Source organism: Antechinus flavipes, chromosome 2 (assembly GCF_016432865.1).
Source record: "Antechinus flavipes isolate AdamAnt ecotype Samford, QLD, Australia chromosome 2, AdamAnt_v2, whole genome shotgun sequence".
Taxonomy (NCBI): domain Eukaryota; kingdom Metazoa; phylum Chordata; class Mammalia; order Dasyuromorphia; family Dasyuridae; genus Antechinus; species Antechinus flavipes.
The window spans coordinates 448,703,046-448,719,431 of NC_067399.1; the positions used below are offsets into that span (position 1 = coordinate 448,703,046).

Genomic DNA, 16,386 nt, shown 5'->3' on the forward strand with positions numbered 1-16,386 from the left:
AGGTTACTAGTGCTCACCATGCATTGAATAGGAGTTGAGAGAGGATGTCTGTGGCTGGCCAGCAGTGCTTGAGAGAGGGGGAATAGCCTGATTTTCCAAATGGAAGACTAGAGATGCAGAAGGCTGAATGTAGCAGATGAATGGAAAACATGGCTTTTGGACCAGATATCCTTAGTAGGAGCCAGAAAGAGGAAGCCCTCTTTTAGTATAAATTAAAAATGTAGTCAAGGAAAATGTCATTTTCATCATATCTTTCCCCTGTTCTGAAACTATCTGTGGTTCCCAAGTGTCTACAGGATGCAGTCCAGACTTAGATTGTCATCCAAAGCTCTCCAGAATCTCTCTAATCTTTGACCTCAGCCTTACTTTTCACTACTCCCTAAAACACTCTTCTTACTTCTGCTTGTCAGGGCAGTCTCTGAGACTATCACACACCTAACCTGTTGCTGCTTTTTTCACTTTTGCCCTCACTGGAAATGTCTTTGCTCATCACCTATTTTAAATCCTGCAGGGATCACTAGGAAATCTTCCTCAGTATGTGAGCCTGCATTTGGAACTATGCCCATAATTGTAAAACTGTATATACCCTTTAATCCAAGGATATCACTACTAAGTCTGTAACCCCAAAAGATACAAGAAATCCAAACCAAACCAAAAAAATACAAACCAAAAACGAAAAAGGAAAAGACCTGTTTGTACAAAAGTATTTATTGCAGCTCTTTTTGTGGTAGCCTATCAACTGGGGAATGGCTAAACAAGCCATGGTGCCTGATTGAAATGGAATATTATAGTGCTATAGGAAATGACAAGCAGAATGATTTTAGAAAACCTTGGAAAGACTTCTATGAACTGATAGATAGTGAAGTAAAAAGAATCAAGAGAATATTGTACACAGAAAATTATGGCATGACTTAAGCTATTTTCAGCAATATGATACTATCTTCTTCCAGAGAAAGTACTGATATTGATTGAAAAGAGACTAAAGTATGCTATTTTTCACTTTCATTTTTTCTTTTATTTGAGTCTTCTTGTACAAAATGACTAATGGAAATTTAAAAATTTAATATTTTTTTAATTGCACATGTTTATCTGATTGCTTACCATCTCAGGGAGGGAGAAGGAGAGAGAGACAGAGGAAAAAGGAGAGGGAGGATGGAGGAAAGAGGAAGAGAGAGAGAGAAGAAAAGGGAGAAGGAGAACGGAGGAAAGAGGAAGAGAGAGAGAGAGAGAGAGAGAGAGAGAAAAAAAAATTGGCACTCAGAACTAAATAAAATGTTTAAAAATTGGGGAAAAAAGAAATAGCGACATCAGGTTATTAAACTTTACTGCTAAGTGAATGCAAAACATAAAAAAGAAAATTATATATACACTAATTGTTTAGCTTCTACATAACATCTGCATTCATTTAAACAATAAAAAGGACTAGAGGATATTTTTTTAAAAAGGCCTATAGAAATCTAGAATCATAAGAACTGGGTTTGAATCATGTGAAGGATTGGATGAGATGATTCTTAAGAGTATTTTTCCATTTTACATCCTATGATCCAATGAACCTCTCCTGTGGAACTCAAAGCACCGACTTCTTTGGACAACTGAGCTTATGCCACCTTGTGACACCCATTTATTCTGTATTGTTTAAAATTTCATGTCTTACTTGTATTTCCCAGCTCCAGGACATATGCAGTGACCAGATCCTGGAAGCTTTATTTATCTCTCTGATGTCTCCTATAGCTTTCCAGTCACTACCTATACTCAGGCCCTCATTACCCTCTGCCCAGTCTAATTATGAGGGGGTGGTGGTGATAATAGACTTAAAGAGTCGTATCTTGTGAAGTTAGAGAGTATCTTAGGGTCCAATCTCTTCATTTACAGATGGGGAAACTGAGACCCAGAGAAGGGAAATGGTGACATAGCTATTTAACATTGGAACCAGAATGGAGCCAGGACTAAAACTCATGACACCTAGTTCTGTTTTTTTTTTTCATTCTATCACTGCTGCCAGTGGTCTCTCTCCAGACTGCCCTACTTCCCAGACAATTCCTCCAACAGATGAATGCTTCCAAAGCCTAACTCTGATCATTATGTCTCCTTACTCAAAAGCTATCATTGCTTACAGAGCTCACATTCTTAACCTGGCATTCAAGGCTCTCCACAGTCTGACCTTGGACTAATCTCACAATATTGCACATAATCTACAACCCTTACCCCTTCCCAGTGTTGTGCATTTCCTCACATTGAAGTCAGGATAGTGCAGTGAAAAGAATACTACTGGACTAGGAGTGAGGGGCCCTGGATTTGAGTTTTGGCTCTGACAGCTGTGATTTACTCTGGGTAAGTCACTGCCATCTTTGAGAATCTCTTAATCTGTTCAATGGGCACCACTATCCTTGTACAGAGTAGTTCTTCCTCTTTCGAAAAAAGAAAGAGGAAACAAGAAAAGGGAACAAAATTAAGGGTATGTTTGGACATTTTCTGTCAAAGCAGAAGGCTAATATGGTTGGAAGAACAGTCATAAGCAGTCAGAAGACCCGATTTGAGTCCTAGTTCTACTGTTTAATGGGCATGTGATCTGGACACATCACTTCCCTTTAGATTTGTCATTTATAAAATGGAATAATACTGGTATTAAGAATTTCACAGTGGTGTATAGTGGGAATTGGATAAACTAATAGACCCAAAAATCCTTTGTAAACAAAGAGTAATATATATAGTCAGTCAACTGGCATCTATTAAACGCCAGCTTTGTGCCAGGCACTGTGCTAAGTGCTAGATACATGGAGAAATTATTGCTATTCTTAGTATCCCCAGCTCTGTCCCAAATTCACTGAGTCAGCCTGGGTAAGTCACATCCTCCCTCTGGAACTGAATGAAATGAAGAGGTAAAATTGTATAATCTCTAAGGTCTTTCCCAACTTGACTTTAAGGTCTCTGACAGCAGTCATCCTCTATTATCATGGCTCTGATTCAATTCTAAGCAGGCAAGAAGGGTTGTTCCCCTGGCCTGACAGGCAAAGAGTGAGGAGGCGAACCACCTGCCTGCTAAGTCTCTGATCCGTCGGCCACTTGCTACCCTCCGTTCTCTGCTGGGGTTGGTGTTCTCTAGTGATCGGCCATTGAGATGGATGTCCTTAGATGACAAGGACTAGCAAGGGAGAGAGAAGAAGGTCAACCTGCCGTTTTTAGGACATGGCACATTCTGTCCACCCAAGACTAGTTTTAGGGCTTCTCCTGGTATCAGGACTAAAGCTGGATTGTGGTTCATCCCTGAGCCACCATTTTTCCCTGTCACATTGCACTACATGATACATGTCCTGGCTCATCTTTACTTCCTGAGAAACCAACTCAACTGTCATAGTAGCAGATGGTGAGTAAAGTGGGTCTGACTCAGGAGCTTTGGCCCCAAGGATCTGTAGAGAATGATACAATGTCAGAGTTGTTTTTTTGTTTGGAAGCAGCTTTAGGACATGGAAAGTCAGTCCTTAGAACACAGAAAATGGACTGCCAGTGCTAGATTTTCAGACATGGAACACAAACTGTCAGAAATGGAAAGGATCTTAGAACATGTGTTAGAGCAGGTAGATTTTAGTGACTATAAGGTGTTGTGTCCTGCTTTCTAGAGCCCCCAAGTTGGGTGATAAAATGTACCATTGCTTTCTAGAGCCCCCACACTGGGGTGATTAAAATATACCTTCCTAGTGGAGAAGTGATGAGGTGGGACTCCTAAGGATGGTGGAAAAATGGAGCTCAATGGAGAAATCCCTGTGACCTGGAAGGGTAAGTATAGAAATAGGCAAGCGGGAAGAATCGAGAAGGGCTAGTCTAGTCACTTTTGTTTTTCAACTGAAATTAGACAAATACTAAGAAATGAGCCTCCCTCCCGAGGGAAGTATTAAGCAGGTGTAGTTAGGTTGAGAAGCAAGGTTTGTTGGTAACAACAGATCAGAAGCAGATCACTTGAGTTCTCAAATGCTCTGGAATGCAGTCTCTGTGGCTTTGTAGGAAGGAGAATTTGGAACCAGAGATGTGGATGTTAGTGAGAGAACAGCAACGGCCTTTCATTCTCCTTATATCATCCTCTCACAAGAGGGGATCCATTCTGCAGGTCTGGATTGGATCTCCAGCAACCAACTGTCAGGTGGCTCCCATGTATTCCAATAATAAGTAGACTTGCTATTAAGAAAATTTACGTGGTAACTAGCCAAAGAACAGGGTCCATGATTTAGGTACTTCTAAAACCAATCAGAGACTCATTCTGCTACATTACCACCTCTCTGAGAAAATGTGAAACTCCTTTCTATTCATCTATTTTAGCTGATTTCCTGCCTGAAATAGCTCTCCACTCCAATCCATCCTCAGCTGTTAAACTTTTTTCCCCAAAATCCAGGTCTGGTCATAATACCCCTCTCCCAACTTCAGTGTCTCCTTTTCATTTTCAGGATCAAATATTAACTCCTCTGGCACTCAAAACCCTTCATAAGTTCCTGCCTGCCTTTCCAGGCTTCTTCCACCTTCTTGTCTTCTCCCATTCTTTTTGCTCTACTGTCACTGGCCTCTGCACAGGACACTCTTATCACCCAAATATAGGCTTATCATTGGTTATCTCCTATACCTGGAATGCTCCCCTCACTCCTCATCTTCACTTCTTGGCTTCAAGTCTCTACTAAAATGTCACTTCCCTCCCTCTCCCCCCCCCCCCCCCAAGCCTTTTATAATCCCCTTTAATTTTGGAGCTTTTCCTCTGTGATTATCTCCAGTTTATCTTGTCTTCATCTTGTTTGTACAGAATTGTATTTGCCTGTTGTCTTCCCCATTAGATTCTGGGCCTCCTGATTGAGAGATTATCCTTTGACTTTCTTTGTATCCCCAGTGTTTCCCATAGTGTCTGGAACGTAGTAGATAATTAATAAGTGCTTGTTGACTCACCATGTTTCTATGTGCTTCTCCTATTCTTAGAGCTTTGTGGTTTACAAAGCTGGTCTATGTGCTCTCTTACTGAATCCAGAGAGCTAGTATTTAAATCTCACTCCTGCTACTTAATCCCCTTGTAGTCTACCTTCATTTCCTCATCTGTAAAATGTGAGGATTGGCTTACATGACATCTAAAGTGGCTTGCGTTTCTAAGTTTATGATCCTTTGGCCCCATAAAGCTTTTCCTCAGTGACTATAGATAATTGAGAGAGTTCTTTTTGCAAAGCTGAATAATGAGATTAAAAATGGTGGGAGTCAGATCCACAATTTGAAAATCAGACTTGTTATAAAGGTACGTACATCTCTCTAGGACCCAGAGATCTGATCAGGGAGAGCCTGAGATATTGGGAGAAGGGAAAGGAGTCAGATGGGTTCTGGCTCAGCTGAGAACTGGGTTGCCAAGAGTTAAACGGGCACTTTATATTGAGAGAATTTCAGAAAACAAGTGAGAACTTGTAGAATAATTTTGTTTTTCTTCCATGGTTTGAGAGAAAAATAAGCCTGGAAAATTGATTTTCTATAGCTGCTTCTCTTCAATAGTATTTGAGGTTCTTACTGCAATACCTCTTTTCTATATATTAAACTTCAGAACTGTGTGTTCTCTAGGTCTCCTCCTATTTGGTAATTTCAGAGTATTTCCAGTGTTAGTCGTCTCACAGTTTTTGCCTTGTAATCATAGAATGTCAGTGCTGGAGGTCTCTGGATGAGGCCACTAGTCCAATTCCTACCTAAAACAGGAATTTATAATTTCTTTTGACAAATGGTCATCCAGCCTCTTCTTGAATAATTCTGTGATCAGGGAGCTCATCACTTCATGAGTCAGCTCATGTTACTTTTTGGTCAGCACTTTTTTTTTTTTTCCCTAGTCTATTAGATTTTTAAAAAATTTCCATAGTATTTTATTTTTCCAATTAATATGTAAAGATTGTTTTCAGCATTCTTTTTTAAAATTATTAAAGCTTTTTATTTTCAAAATATATGCATAGATAATTTTCAACATTCACCCTTATAAAACCTTGTGTTCCAAATTTTTTCCCACCCTTCTCTCTACTCCCTCTCCTAGACAACAGGTAATCCAATATATGTTAAACATGTGCATTTCTTCTATACATATTTCCACAACAATACATATTAACATTAGCACTCATTGTTAGAAAGTTTTCCCCTCATATCAAACCAAGGTTTGTTTTTCTTCCTCTCCTTTCTTCAACTTTGAGCCTAGCTTTGCTGCCCAGGATCAGATAGAATGAGTCAAAAATCCCTCTTTCCTATGAGATCCTTTCAGATATTTGAATACAGGAACATTCTCCCCCACTCTTAGTCTCCTATCTGTTGACAACCTTGCTAGTAAAAGGAAGTGCTAATGTTTTATAGGTCTTAAAGCATCAAATACATGTTAACTATTAAAAATTACTACTCTTATAAAAACAAACAGGGCTGGGGACATAGGGCCACCCTATGTCCATACCCCCCTCCATCTGGGCATATTGTTTGTAGATATCAAGCCTAGCAGATCCAGGTCTTGAATTCTTAGAATTGAGAACTTGAAGGAAATTGATATAAAGAGAAGTAAGCTGAAATGGGAGAACCATTTATATAACAACATTGGAAAAATAATTTTGAACCCTGATCAGTATAGTAACTCAGAGAAGTGAAGCCTAAAGAAGGTATCACATAACACTCTCTTGTACAACAGGCACTCTTGAACCAGACGAAAATGTAATTGGGAAATATATAACAAAATAAATGAAAACAGTAAAACATAATTATTAATATGTAATTTTCAAGTCAAAATATGGTCCATGAGGATGCTTCTGTTTGGTTTAATGATCCCCTTTTCTATTTGCTTTTAATACCATTGCAATATCCAACTACCACTTCAGATATTGGATGATGAAATCAGTTCTTCACCTCTGATAAGAGATACAGAATGGGACATTTCTGGGCATGGCCAATGGGGGAATTTATTTTGGTTGGTTTATATTTGTTACAAGGGTTTTGATTTTTTTTTTTTCAATGTGGGGAAAGGGGAAAAAGAAAAAAAAACCAAATGTTTGTTAATTGAAAAAAAATTAATGGGAAAAAAAACCAGAAGAGAATTTCAAGATCAAACTTGAATTTTCTTGATAGGGGATACTGAGGCCCAGAGGCAGAATATGATTTGTTCAAGATCATATAGGCTATGAATAGCCTAGGTTCTCTAATTTCCATCTAAATCTAGTCTTTTCTATTGTGCTTTGCCACCTCAGAAATAGAGACAAGTTGTTTTTAATCAGCTGGACACTGGTTCTCAAAGCACAGTAAGCTGCTGCTCAGAACTCAGAGACACAAAAATAACTGAATGCAAAGGGAAAGGTTCAGAGGGACACAGTTTGAAAGCAAGGATATTTAGTGCTGAGTGGGGAGAACAAAACCAAAAGGGAGCAGCAAGTATCCCACAGTTTTGAAGGGATGGAAAAACTGCATTAGCAAGTTGTTAAAAATGTTCCATGTTCTTTTAGTTGAGAGGAGTGTCCGGACTGATTAGGGAATAATAACAGCAGTTGACATTTTTAATTTAAAAAAAAAATTTTTTTTTGGACCTGTGATTTTATCAGTGTAAAACTCCCTCCACCACCACAGGTTACTCACCTGAGATTTATATGCTTAGAGAATTGTTTGGGGGCATTGAAATGGTACAGGATGCAGGGTCATACAGTTGTAATTGTCACAAATGGGATTTGTTGAACAGTATGGTCTTCCTGGTTCACAAATCTAGCATTTTTTTTCCTAGTATACTGTGATTGTGATGGATAAATCTTCAGTGGTTTCCTAAAGTTCAAACTTTTTTACCTGGGAGTCAAGGCTCTCCACAGTCTGGCACCAGCACCCCTTCCTCCTTTATCTCCTACCCGTCCCCTCAGGTACCTCATGCTTTAGCCAAACTGGATCCCTTCCCAGCCACCACCCACCCCTTTCCTGTGCCTGGAAGGGCCTTCTTTCTCCATCTGCTGAATTATTACTTGGCCTTAAAAGCCCTTCTTGGATGCCACTTCTTCCATGAAACTTTCCCCTGCTCCCTCTGGTCTATAGCAGCCTTCTCCCTCAGACCTCACATAGCCTTTGTTCCTTTGTAATTCTTTAATACCCCTATCTGGTGGTGTTCTGTATGTCAGTCTTTTGTGTTTGTGTTTTATCCTCTTATTAGAATACAAGCTGCTTTGGGACTGGACTAATCTTTGTGTCTTTCCCAGCATTTAACAAAGTTCTGGATATACTGATGGTACTTTATAAATGTTTGTGCTAACAAGCCACTGCCAAAAAAAGGGAAATCATGTGATTGAAGGACAGGAAGCTTCTTGATTGGCTGACAGTTGGCTATTGAACAAATAAATGAACTCCATCCAGAGCATCTAGTTATGATTAGGATCTCTTAACTAAGGGGGGTGGGGAGGGGATCAGGCAATGTTTGAGTCAAGGCCATTATGGAGTGAGCTGCCATAGTGAGCTTTGGTGAGCCTGGAGAAGTCTAAAAGGGTTAAAAACCTGGACCAGGGTTGGGTTTTTGCTGTTGTTTTAAAATCTGGTAAGCCTCAAAGGAAACCTAGTCTGTGGTGGGGAAATTCTTGGAAAAAAAAAAGTTTTATTGTTTATTTCTACTCCATAGTCAGCCCATTTTTACCTTCTTTCTTTCCCCACTGAATCCTTCCTTAAAGCCAAAACAGAAAAATGCAAGCTAAGCCAGCCAATAACAGCAACCACATTCCACAACTGTGGCCTCTAGCTTTTTACAGAGAAGAGGAAGGTAGGTTTCTTTGTCAGCTCTAGAACCATGTCATGAATGGTTCCTTATAATCATCAGCATTTGACTTTTTAGTGTTGTAATTTACATTATTTTAAGTATTATATAAATTATTTTCTTGGTTCTGCTTTCCTCACTGCATCACTTCTTATGTTTCTTCCCATAGCTTTTTAAATTCTTCATTTTCATAATTTCCTATACTTCAGAAATAATCCATTATATTCAGATATTATAATTTGTTTCACTTTTTCCCACTTGATGGGTGCCCATTTTATTTCCAAATCGTTGTTTGTTTTATTCCTAGTTGAGCAGACTATCTCTTCTTTTTCCTTTTATAAATTGTAAATAAAAACCCTTAATCTCAAAATATCTCAGGTGACATTTTGGAAATCTGATGGTGATAGCCTTTGCACAGAGATCCTTGCCTCATAGGAAGTAGGATTCAAGGCATCATAAAGTAAGATTTCTTCTAGGAGCAGGTTTGAGAACTTAAAGGCAGGTGGAAATTCTTGGCTACAAGTTGATGTTAAAGATAGTGGAAAGAACACTGGATTTGGAGTCAGGGGACCTGGGTTTAAATCATAACGTCAGCCTAAAACTTTTTTGATAACAGATAAAACCTTTGTCCACTTTGAACCTGTTTTCTTTAAAGCAAAGAAATTGGATCACACAATCTTTATAGATCTTTGCAGCTCTGATATTCCATCTTCCAAGGTTTTTTTTTTCCCCCATTTTCCAAGGTTCTAAAATCTCTCCCCAGCTCTGACCTTCTTTGTTCTGAATTCCAAAGTCCCTCTGATATTCTATATTTAACTCTTAATACTAAGAGAAGATCTGATATATGTATTTTTTTTTTTTTTTTACCTCTTCCCTTCTACAGTTTGGGCCATGGGAAGTAGCAAAAGCAAACCCAAAGACCCCAGTCAACGACGCCGAAGCCTGGAACCCACCGAGAATGTCCTCCATAGTGGCTTCCCTGCTTCTCAGACTCCTAGCAAGGCATCTGTGCCCGATGCCCACCGCACTCCCAACCCACCCTTTGGGACCACGGCACCTGAGACAAAGCTCTTTGGCGGCTTCAACACATCAGACACAGTCACCTCCCCCCAGCGCTCAGGGCCTTTGGCAGGTGAGGAGAGGCAGCTTGGGTGACTGGGGTCCTGGATTCTCATGTAATCTTGGACTCTGGAGTTGAATCACCTAAGACTTGATTGTGGACCTACCTGCTTAGCTCCAGAAAAGGGGCCAAGAAGATCTTGTTGAATTTGAGAGGAAAGAGTGAGTGAGAACTGATTATATATGGAAGTGCAATGATTTGAAAGATTTCAAGCAGAGAATGTGGGATGGAATCTCAACTCTGCTTCTGTTTGACTCTGATTAAGCCATGTACATTCTGAGGACAGCGGTGTCCTCTGTCAATGAGAGGTTGGACTTAATGATCTCTAGGGTCCTTTCTGGCACTAAATATAATAACAATAACAACAATAACCAGCACTCATATGTCACTTTAAATGCTTCATAAATATCATCCAATTTTATTCTCGTAGCCCTGGAAAGTAAGTGCTAGTATTATCCCGTTTGCAGATGAGGAAACTGAGGCAGAAAAAGAATAAGCATCTTGCCTGGAGTCACAGAGCTAGGAAGTTAGCTGAGTCCAGATTTGAACTCTATTCTTTTTGACTTCAGGCCATGCACTCTATTCACTTTGCCTCCCAGCCTTCCCATTCTGCTTTCTAAATCCTATGAGAGAAGCCTTCCTCTTCCTAGTTGTAAGTGCCTGAAATTCTGTCATTAGAAACTTTTTTCTTTGGATTTTCCTCATTGACTCCCTTATTTAAATTCAGCTGCCCTTGAGGGAGGGAATAGTCAGAGGAAACATTAGGAGTGGAATGTGAAATTTGTTCTTGGTGGAGTTAGGTAGGCAAGGATTAAAGGCAACAAGATAAGAAAGTTTTCTATTAGGGTCTCTTTGTTGATTCAGTCATGATTTTACCTAAAACCAGACTCAGGATCAAAGGACAGGAGTTATAAGTTATGGGTCCTTGACTATTCCTGCCTCTCAATACCTTTGGAAGATTCCTTCCTTAGGTTTTTTTTCCCTACCCCATCTGAAGTAGGAAGGAATGACAGCTTCCAGATTTCAATAGCTACATTAGTTCATGACATGTCTGTAAGTTTTTGATGCTGATATTGGTTTTAAGCAAAATTATGATTGAGGCAGTGGATATGTATCAGAGTTAGAATTTAAACACAGGTCTCCTGTCTCTAAGCACAGAACAATTAACAGTATCTCATGCTGTTTTTAAAAACCACTGGGGGATTCATGTGGTATAGTGGATAAATAGATGTGAAGGCTAGAATTTTTGATTTGAGTCCTAGCTCTAAGATTTAAGTGTTAGTTATGAGAACCTGGGCAGGTCAGTTTGTTTCTTTAACATTCAGTTTATTAGGTTTGTTCTTCTTTTAAAAGATTTAGAGGGCAGCTATTTGGTACAGTGGATAAGCACTAGCCCCGAAGTCAGGAGAACCTGAGTTCAAATCAGACACTTAACACTTCCTGGCTGTGTGACCCTGGGCAAGTCACTTAACCCGATTTGCCTCGGGGGGGGGGGAAGATTTAGGAAAGAACTCTGGGGAAATGGATAGAAAACTGGTCTCAAAGTTAGGAATATCTGGGTTCAAATCCTTCTCTGAAATCTACTGGCAGTGTGATCCTGGGCACCAGTGGATGGTAGTGACTGCATCTATTTATCTATAACCCTTGACTTCCTTTCTTTATATTTTTGTTATTGTTTATACTCCATTTTTTAAAAATAGCCTTTAATTTTTCCAAATATAAGCAAGGTTAGTTTACCACATTCACCTTTGCGAAACTTTTGTCTTCCAAATTTTTCTTCTCTCTTTCCCCCCCACCCTCTCCCTTAGACAGTAAGTAATCCAATGTAGGTTAAATGTGCAATTTTTCCAAACATATTTCCATATTCATCATGCTGTGCAAGAAAAATCAGATCAAAAGGTGAAAGAAAAAAACAAACAAACTACAACAACAAAAAAGGTGAAAATCCTATACTTTGATCCACATTCAGTTTCCATAGTTCTCTCTCTGGATGTGGATGGTTCTTTCCATTACAAATCTGTTAGAATTGCCTTGAATCACCTCATTGTTGAAAAGAGCCATGTCCATCCTTATATAATCTTGTTGCAGTGCACAGTGTTCTTTTAGTTCTACTTACTTCACTTAGCATTAGTTCCTGTAGGTCTCTCCAGGTCTCTGTGAAATCATCCTGCTGATCGTTTCTTATAGAACTATAATATTTTTTTTTTTTTTTTTTTTTTTTTTTTTTGCTGAGACAGTTGGGGTTAAGTGGCTTCCCAGGGTCACAGAGCTAAGAAGTATTAAGTGTTGGAGGTCAGATTTGAACTCAGATCCTCCTGACTTTGGGGCCAGTGATCTAGCCACTGCACCACCTAGCTGCCCCAACAATAGTATTCCATAACATTCATATACCACAACTTATTCAGCCATTCTCCAACTGATGGGCATCCACTCAGTTTCTGGTTTCTTGCCACTACAAAGAGGGCTGCCACAGATATTTTTGCACATGTGGGTCGTTTTCCCTTTTTAAATAATCACTTTGGGATACAGATCCAGTATTTGACATCTTTCTATCATTTCTGCTACAGGTGGAGTGACCACTTTTGTGGCCCTATATGACTATGAATCCCGCACTGAGACAGATCTGTCCTTCAAGAAAGGGGAACGCCTTCAGATAGTCAACAACACGTGAGTGTCTCCTCTTGCTCCCCTCCTACTGTTCTGAGTGCCTGGGGGGGCAGGGGAGGTTCAGGGTCCAGCTAACGTCCTACTTGTCAGTAACTCTCAAGGTATTCAAGCTTAGCCATTGTTTCCTTTTCCTCTTTCCTCTGGGGCCCTATGCCTGACTATTATATGGAAAGAGGATAATTTTTTGTCTAGATTGGAATCTCAGGGCATCAGAAATTTTGCTTGTGGCTTATTCATGATTGTAAAGGAAGGCTGAGAGACCAGATGCTCAGGTTGTTGGCATGAGGCACTCTGGACTTGGCTTCCAGTGCCCTAAATAGGAGGTCTAGCTAATAAAGGATGGTGAAGAATCCAGGGTTGGGACGGAAAGCATGCGTGTTAGTAATCTAACACTGTCTTGGTCTTGGTCAAAGGGATAGCATTTACCAAAAAGGTCAAGCCTAATTGGGAGTGCAGCCTGGGCAAGGCTTAAATATAGGAACCACAGAGGCTCAGGGGAAGGTTACTTTCGTGATTCCCCTCTACTTCCTGACCTCCTTCCTACCTGGAAAAGGAGCTTTGGAGCTGTTCTTGGTCCAGCTAAATGTACTCCTTCCTAGGAGCTGATTCTGGTCAACAGGAAGTCTGTGGTATTCAAAGACATGAGTCTCTGAAACTGATCAGTGTCCATTGGCAATGCTGAGCTCTGCCTCGTACTCTGACTGTCAGCAGTCCTGCTTACCTGGGATGGGGGGCCCAGATTTCTCACCCCAGAGTGGGGAGGGCTTGGTGGCAAGGGTAAAAATCCAGGCCATGAGCCTGAAAAGGGGGCCCTGGGGTGGGATGAGGAGGGAACTGAATTTAGCTGGGAAGATTTGAAGGGGACCTTGCTTCCTGGGAGCCATCCTCTGCTCTAAGTGACCCACTTTGCTTTCCCACAGCTTCTAACTCTCCACAGTGCTGATCTCAAGCCCTTTCTGTCTCTTTCTCCTCTCCTTTGCTACATGCTTGCGCTTAGGAGAAAAGTGGATGTCAGGTGTGTACCTTGCTCTTTTCTCATCTTGGTTGGGGGTGGCCACCTGGCCTGTGGGGGAAGGCAATTGGTGCTTCTGCTGCTGGCATTTGATGCTTTGGGGTGGCCCTTGCTGGAAACCCCATGCTCTTGTGTTTGCATGTGCTTATTCCTTGCTTTATCCAGGTCTGGCTCTCCTTTAGCCAGGGCAACCAACTCCCCACATTTGTTTTGCTTGGGCTTGCCCAGCTGTCTTTTTATCTTCTCATCCTTTTTCTTCTTCTTTTTTCTCCTTTTCCTCCTCTTCTTTCCTCTGTGATTCAAGTTGCTTGCATGCTTTCTCAGTATGAGTGTCAGCCAACCGTGGGTAAGAGTGTGTTCCAGGGGAACAATGTCTGACACATTTCCGTGTGTAAACCTACCCCCGCTCTTTAGTTTGTGCTTTCTAGATCTTGCAAATGGCCTGGTTTATGAGCTTTGTTCCACTTCAGCTCCCAGGTGCTGCCCAGGGCCTAGCTGAGACGGAAGCCTACTGTCATCCTTCCATGCATCCATGTATCCATGCATGCACACATCCTTGCATCCATCTGTGCATCCATCCATTCATCCAACCATCCATCGATCCCTTATCCAACATTTACTTAGCACCTACTATATGCAAGGCTCTGTGGATTCTAAGGTGAATAAGGCACAGTCCTTTCCCCCAAAGGACTTATAATCTTCTTGAGGAGAGGGGGCACGTGCACATAGACACACGAAAAATTAACCGGTGACAACACGCAGTCCTTGCTAATTGCTGAGTGAATGGCAAAGCCAATTTACAAATGAGAGAGATCGCACAAGGATAGTCAGGTGAAGTCTTCAAAAGGTAGGACTTCATCTGGGTCTTAAAAGGTGGTCAAGATCCCAAGATTTTGAAGAGGTGAAAGAATTACTCTGAGCCTAAGAGAACAGTAGGAGTGAGGACATAAAGGCAAGAATTCATAAAAAATGTTCAAAGGTCATGGAAAAGACAGACCTGACTGGATAGAAGGTTTTTGTGGAGAAGTTGCCTGGGGTCTAGGTTTGGGAGGACATTCAGAAGTAAGGTTTGGTTTTATCTTATAGTAATAGGGAGCCATGAAAGGTTTTGGAACAGGGGAAGGATATGATTAAGTTAAGGAAGACTGACAGCCTAAAGATCTTTCATAATACTTTGAGGTAGAAAGGATCTTAGAGAGCATCCTATTCTAACCTCATATTAAAGAGATAAAATAATTTTCTTTTTTTTTTTCCTGAGGCAATTGGGATTAAGTGGCTTGCCCAGGGTCACACAGCTAAGAATTGTTAAGTGTCTGAGGTCAGATTTGAACTCAGATCTTTCTGACTTAAGGGCTGGTGCTCTATTCATGGCGTCATGTAACTACCCCGATGAAATAATTTTCTCAAGATCACGCATGTAATAAATTAATAAATGGCAGAGTGAGGATTTGGATGCAAGTTTATTTCCTGTATGTAGACCTAAGGATAGAGTATACAGGTATATGACTCTCATACTGCCTTTGGAATGAAGATGGAAAGAAAGTCCTGCAATTCAGGAGGGCAGAGTCAGAGAGCAATGGCAATAAAAAGTTAGACCTCCTTGCTCTTCCTAGAATTCTAGATATAAAAAAAAGGAAGGAGAAGTGAAGAAGAGAGGAAGGAATAAAAAATGAAGGAAGGAAAAAGGAAGACGAGAAGAGAAGAAGGAAGAAAAGAAAGGAAGGAAGGGATGGAGGAAGGGGATGAAAGGAAAAAGGGAAGGAATGCTAGAAAAATGTACTAAATTTAATGTATTAAAGTTTATTTGGAATAACTATCAAGTTCTGCATGTTAATCAACTGTAGAAGCACCAGATGGGGTAATCATGACTAGATAATGATTGATGTGAAAAAGATTTGAAAATTTTGGGGTACTGCAGGCTCAGTACGAGTAAGTAACATGATGGTCAAGATACTGAGCCTACATTAATAGAGATAGAGATATATAGTTTTACATATCTCTATATTTATCTATAGCTTTTTCTACAAAAAGATCGATCTCTCTGTCTCTTTCCCTCTCTGTTCTTTTCTCTGTCCCTTTTTTTCCTCTTTCTCTTTCCTTCCTTCTCTTTCTCTCTGTCTCTGTCTCTTTCTCTTTCTGTGTCTCTCTGTCTCTCTCTTTCCTCTTTTTCCTCTCTCTCTCTCTCTCTCCCCTTTCTCTCTCTCTCAACAGAACAAGAGAGGTGATAGAGTCTGAGCAGGGTAGGCCCTGGGTTTCTCTGAAGATTTGTGATGGGTTTTAGGTATCTCTCTCTAGGCATGGCATTGATCAGCTGGAGTGTATAATTGAGGCTGAACTATGAGATACCCAAGACACTGGAAAAATGTCTTGTGAGAATCAGTGAAAGGAACTAAGGATTTTTATCCTAGAGAAGAGAAAACTGGGAGATGACATGATAGCTGTTTTCAGATATTTGAAAGGCCATCATGTCGAAGAGGGATTCGACTTTTTCTGCTTGGGCCCAAGTGGCTGAAGTAGGAACACAAGGAAGGAGATAATTTTTCATTTGATTAGAAGAAAAATATTCTGATCCATGATAGACATACAAAAGTAGAATGGACTGTCTCAACAACTAGTAAAATCCCCTTTCCTGGATGTCTTTGAGCAGAAACTAGAGGACTACTGCTTTTTGGAAATGTTCTAAAGAAGATTATTGCTTAAGAACAGGTTAGATGAAAAATCTTCTGAGATTTCTTCTGACTCTAAGGTTCTATGATTCTAATGATACTTTAGCCTTCAATTCCTCCTGGCTATATTCTCCATTAGTAGTGATCTTCATGGTTCTTCCGTGATTTTCCCCCA

General features: G+C 40.4%; 1 protein-coding gene across 5 annotated transcripts in view; it reads left to right on the forward strand.

Annotated features, from left to right (window-relative positions):
• The window catches only part of SRC (SRC proto-oncogene, non-receptor tyrosine kinase), a 112,811-nt gene that overhangs the window by 67,588 nt on the left and 28,837 nt on the right, over positions 1-16,386 (forward strand). For 4 of the 5 annotated variants that reach the window (XM_051979338.1, XM_051979337.1, XM_051979336.1 and 1 more), the window contains 3 exons: positions 9,630-9,878; positions 12,434-12,533; positions 13,531-13,548. In XM_051979338.1, coding sequence (XP_051835298.1) covers positions 9,638-9,878; positions 12,434-12,533; positions 13,531-13,548 — 359 coding nt within the window. In that variant the 5' untranslated portion in view covers positions 9,630-9,637. The remainder of the gene's footprint in view (positions 1-9,629; positions 9,879-12,433; positions 12,534-13,530; positions 13,549-16,386) is intronic. The other variant, XM_051979341.1, reaches the window with a different exon arrangement.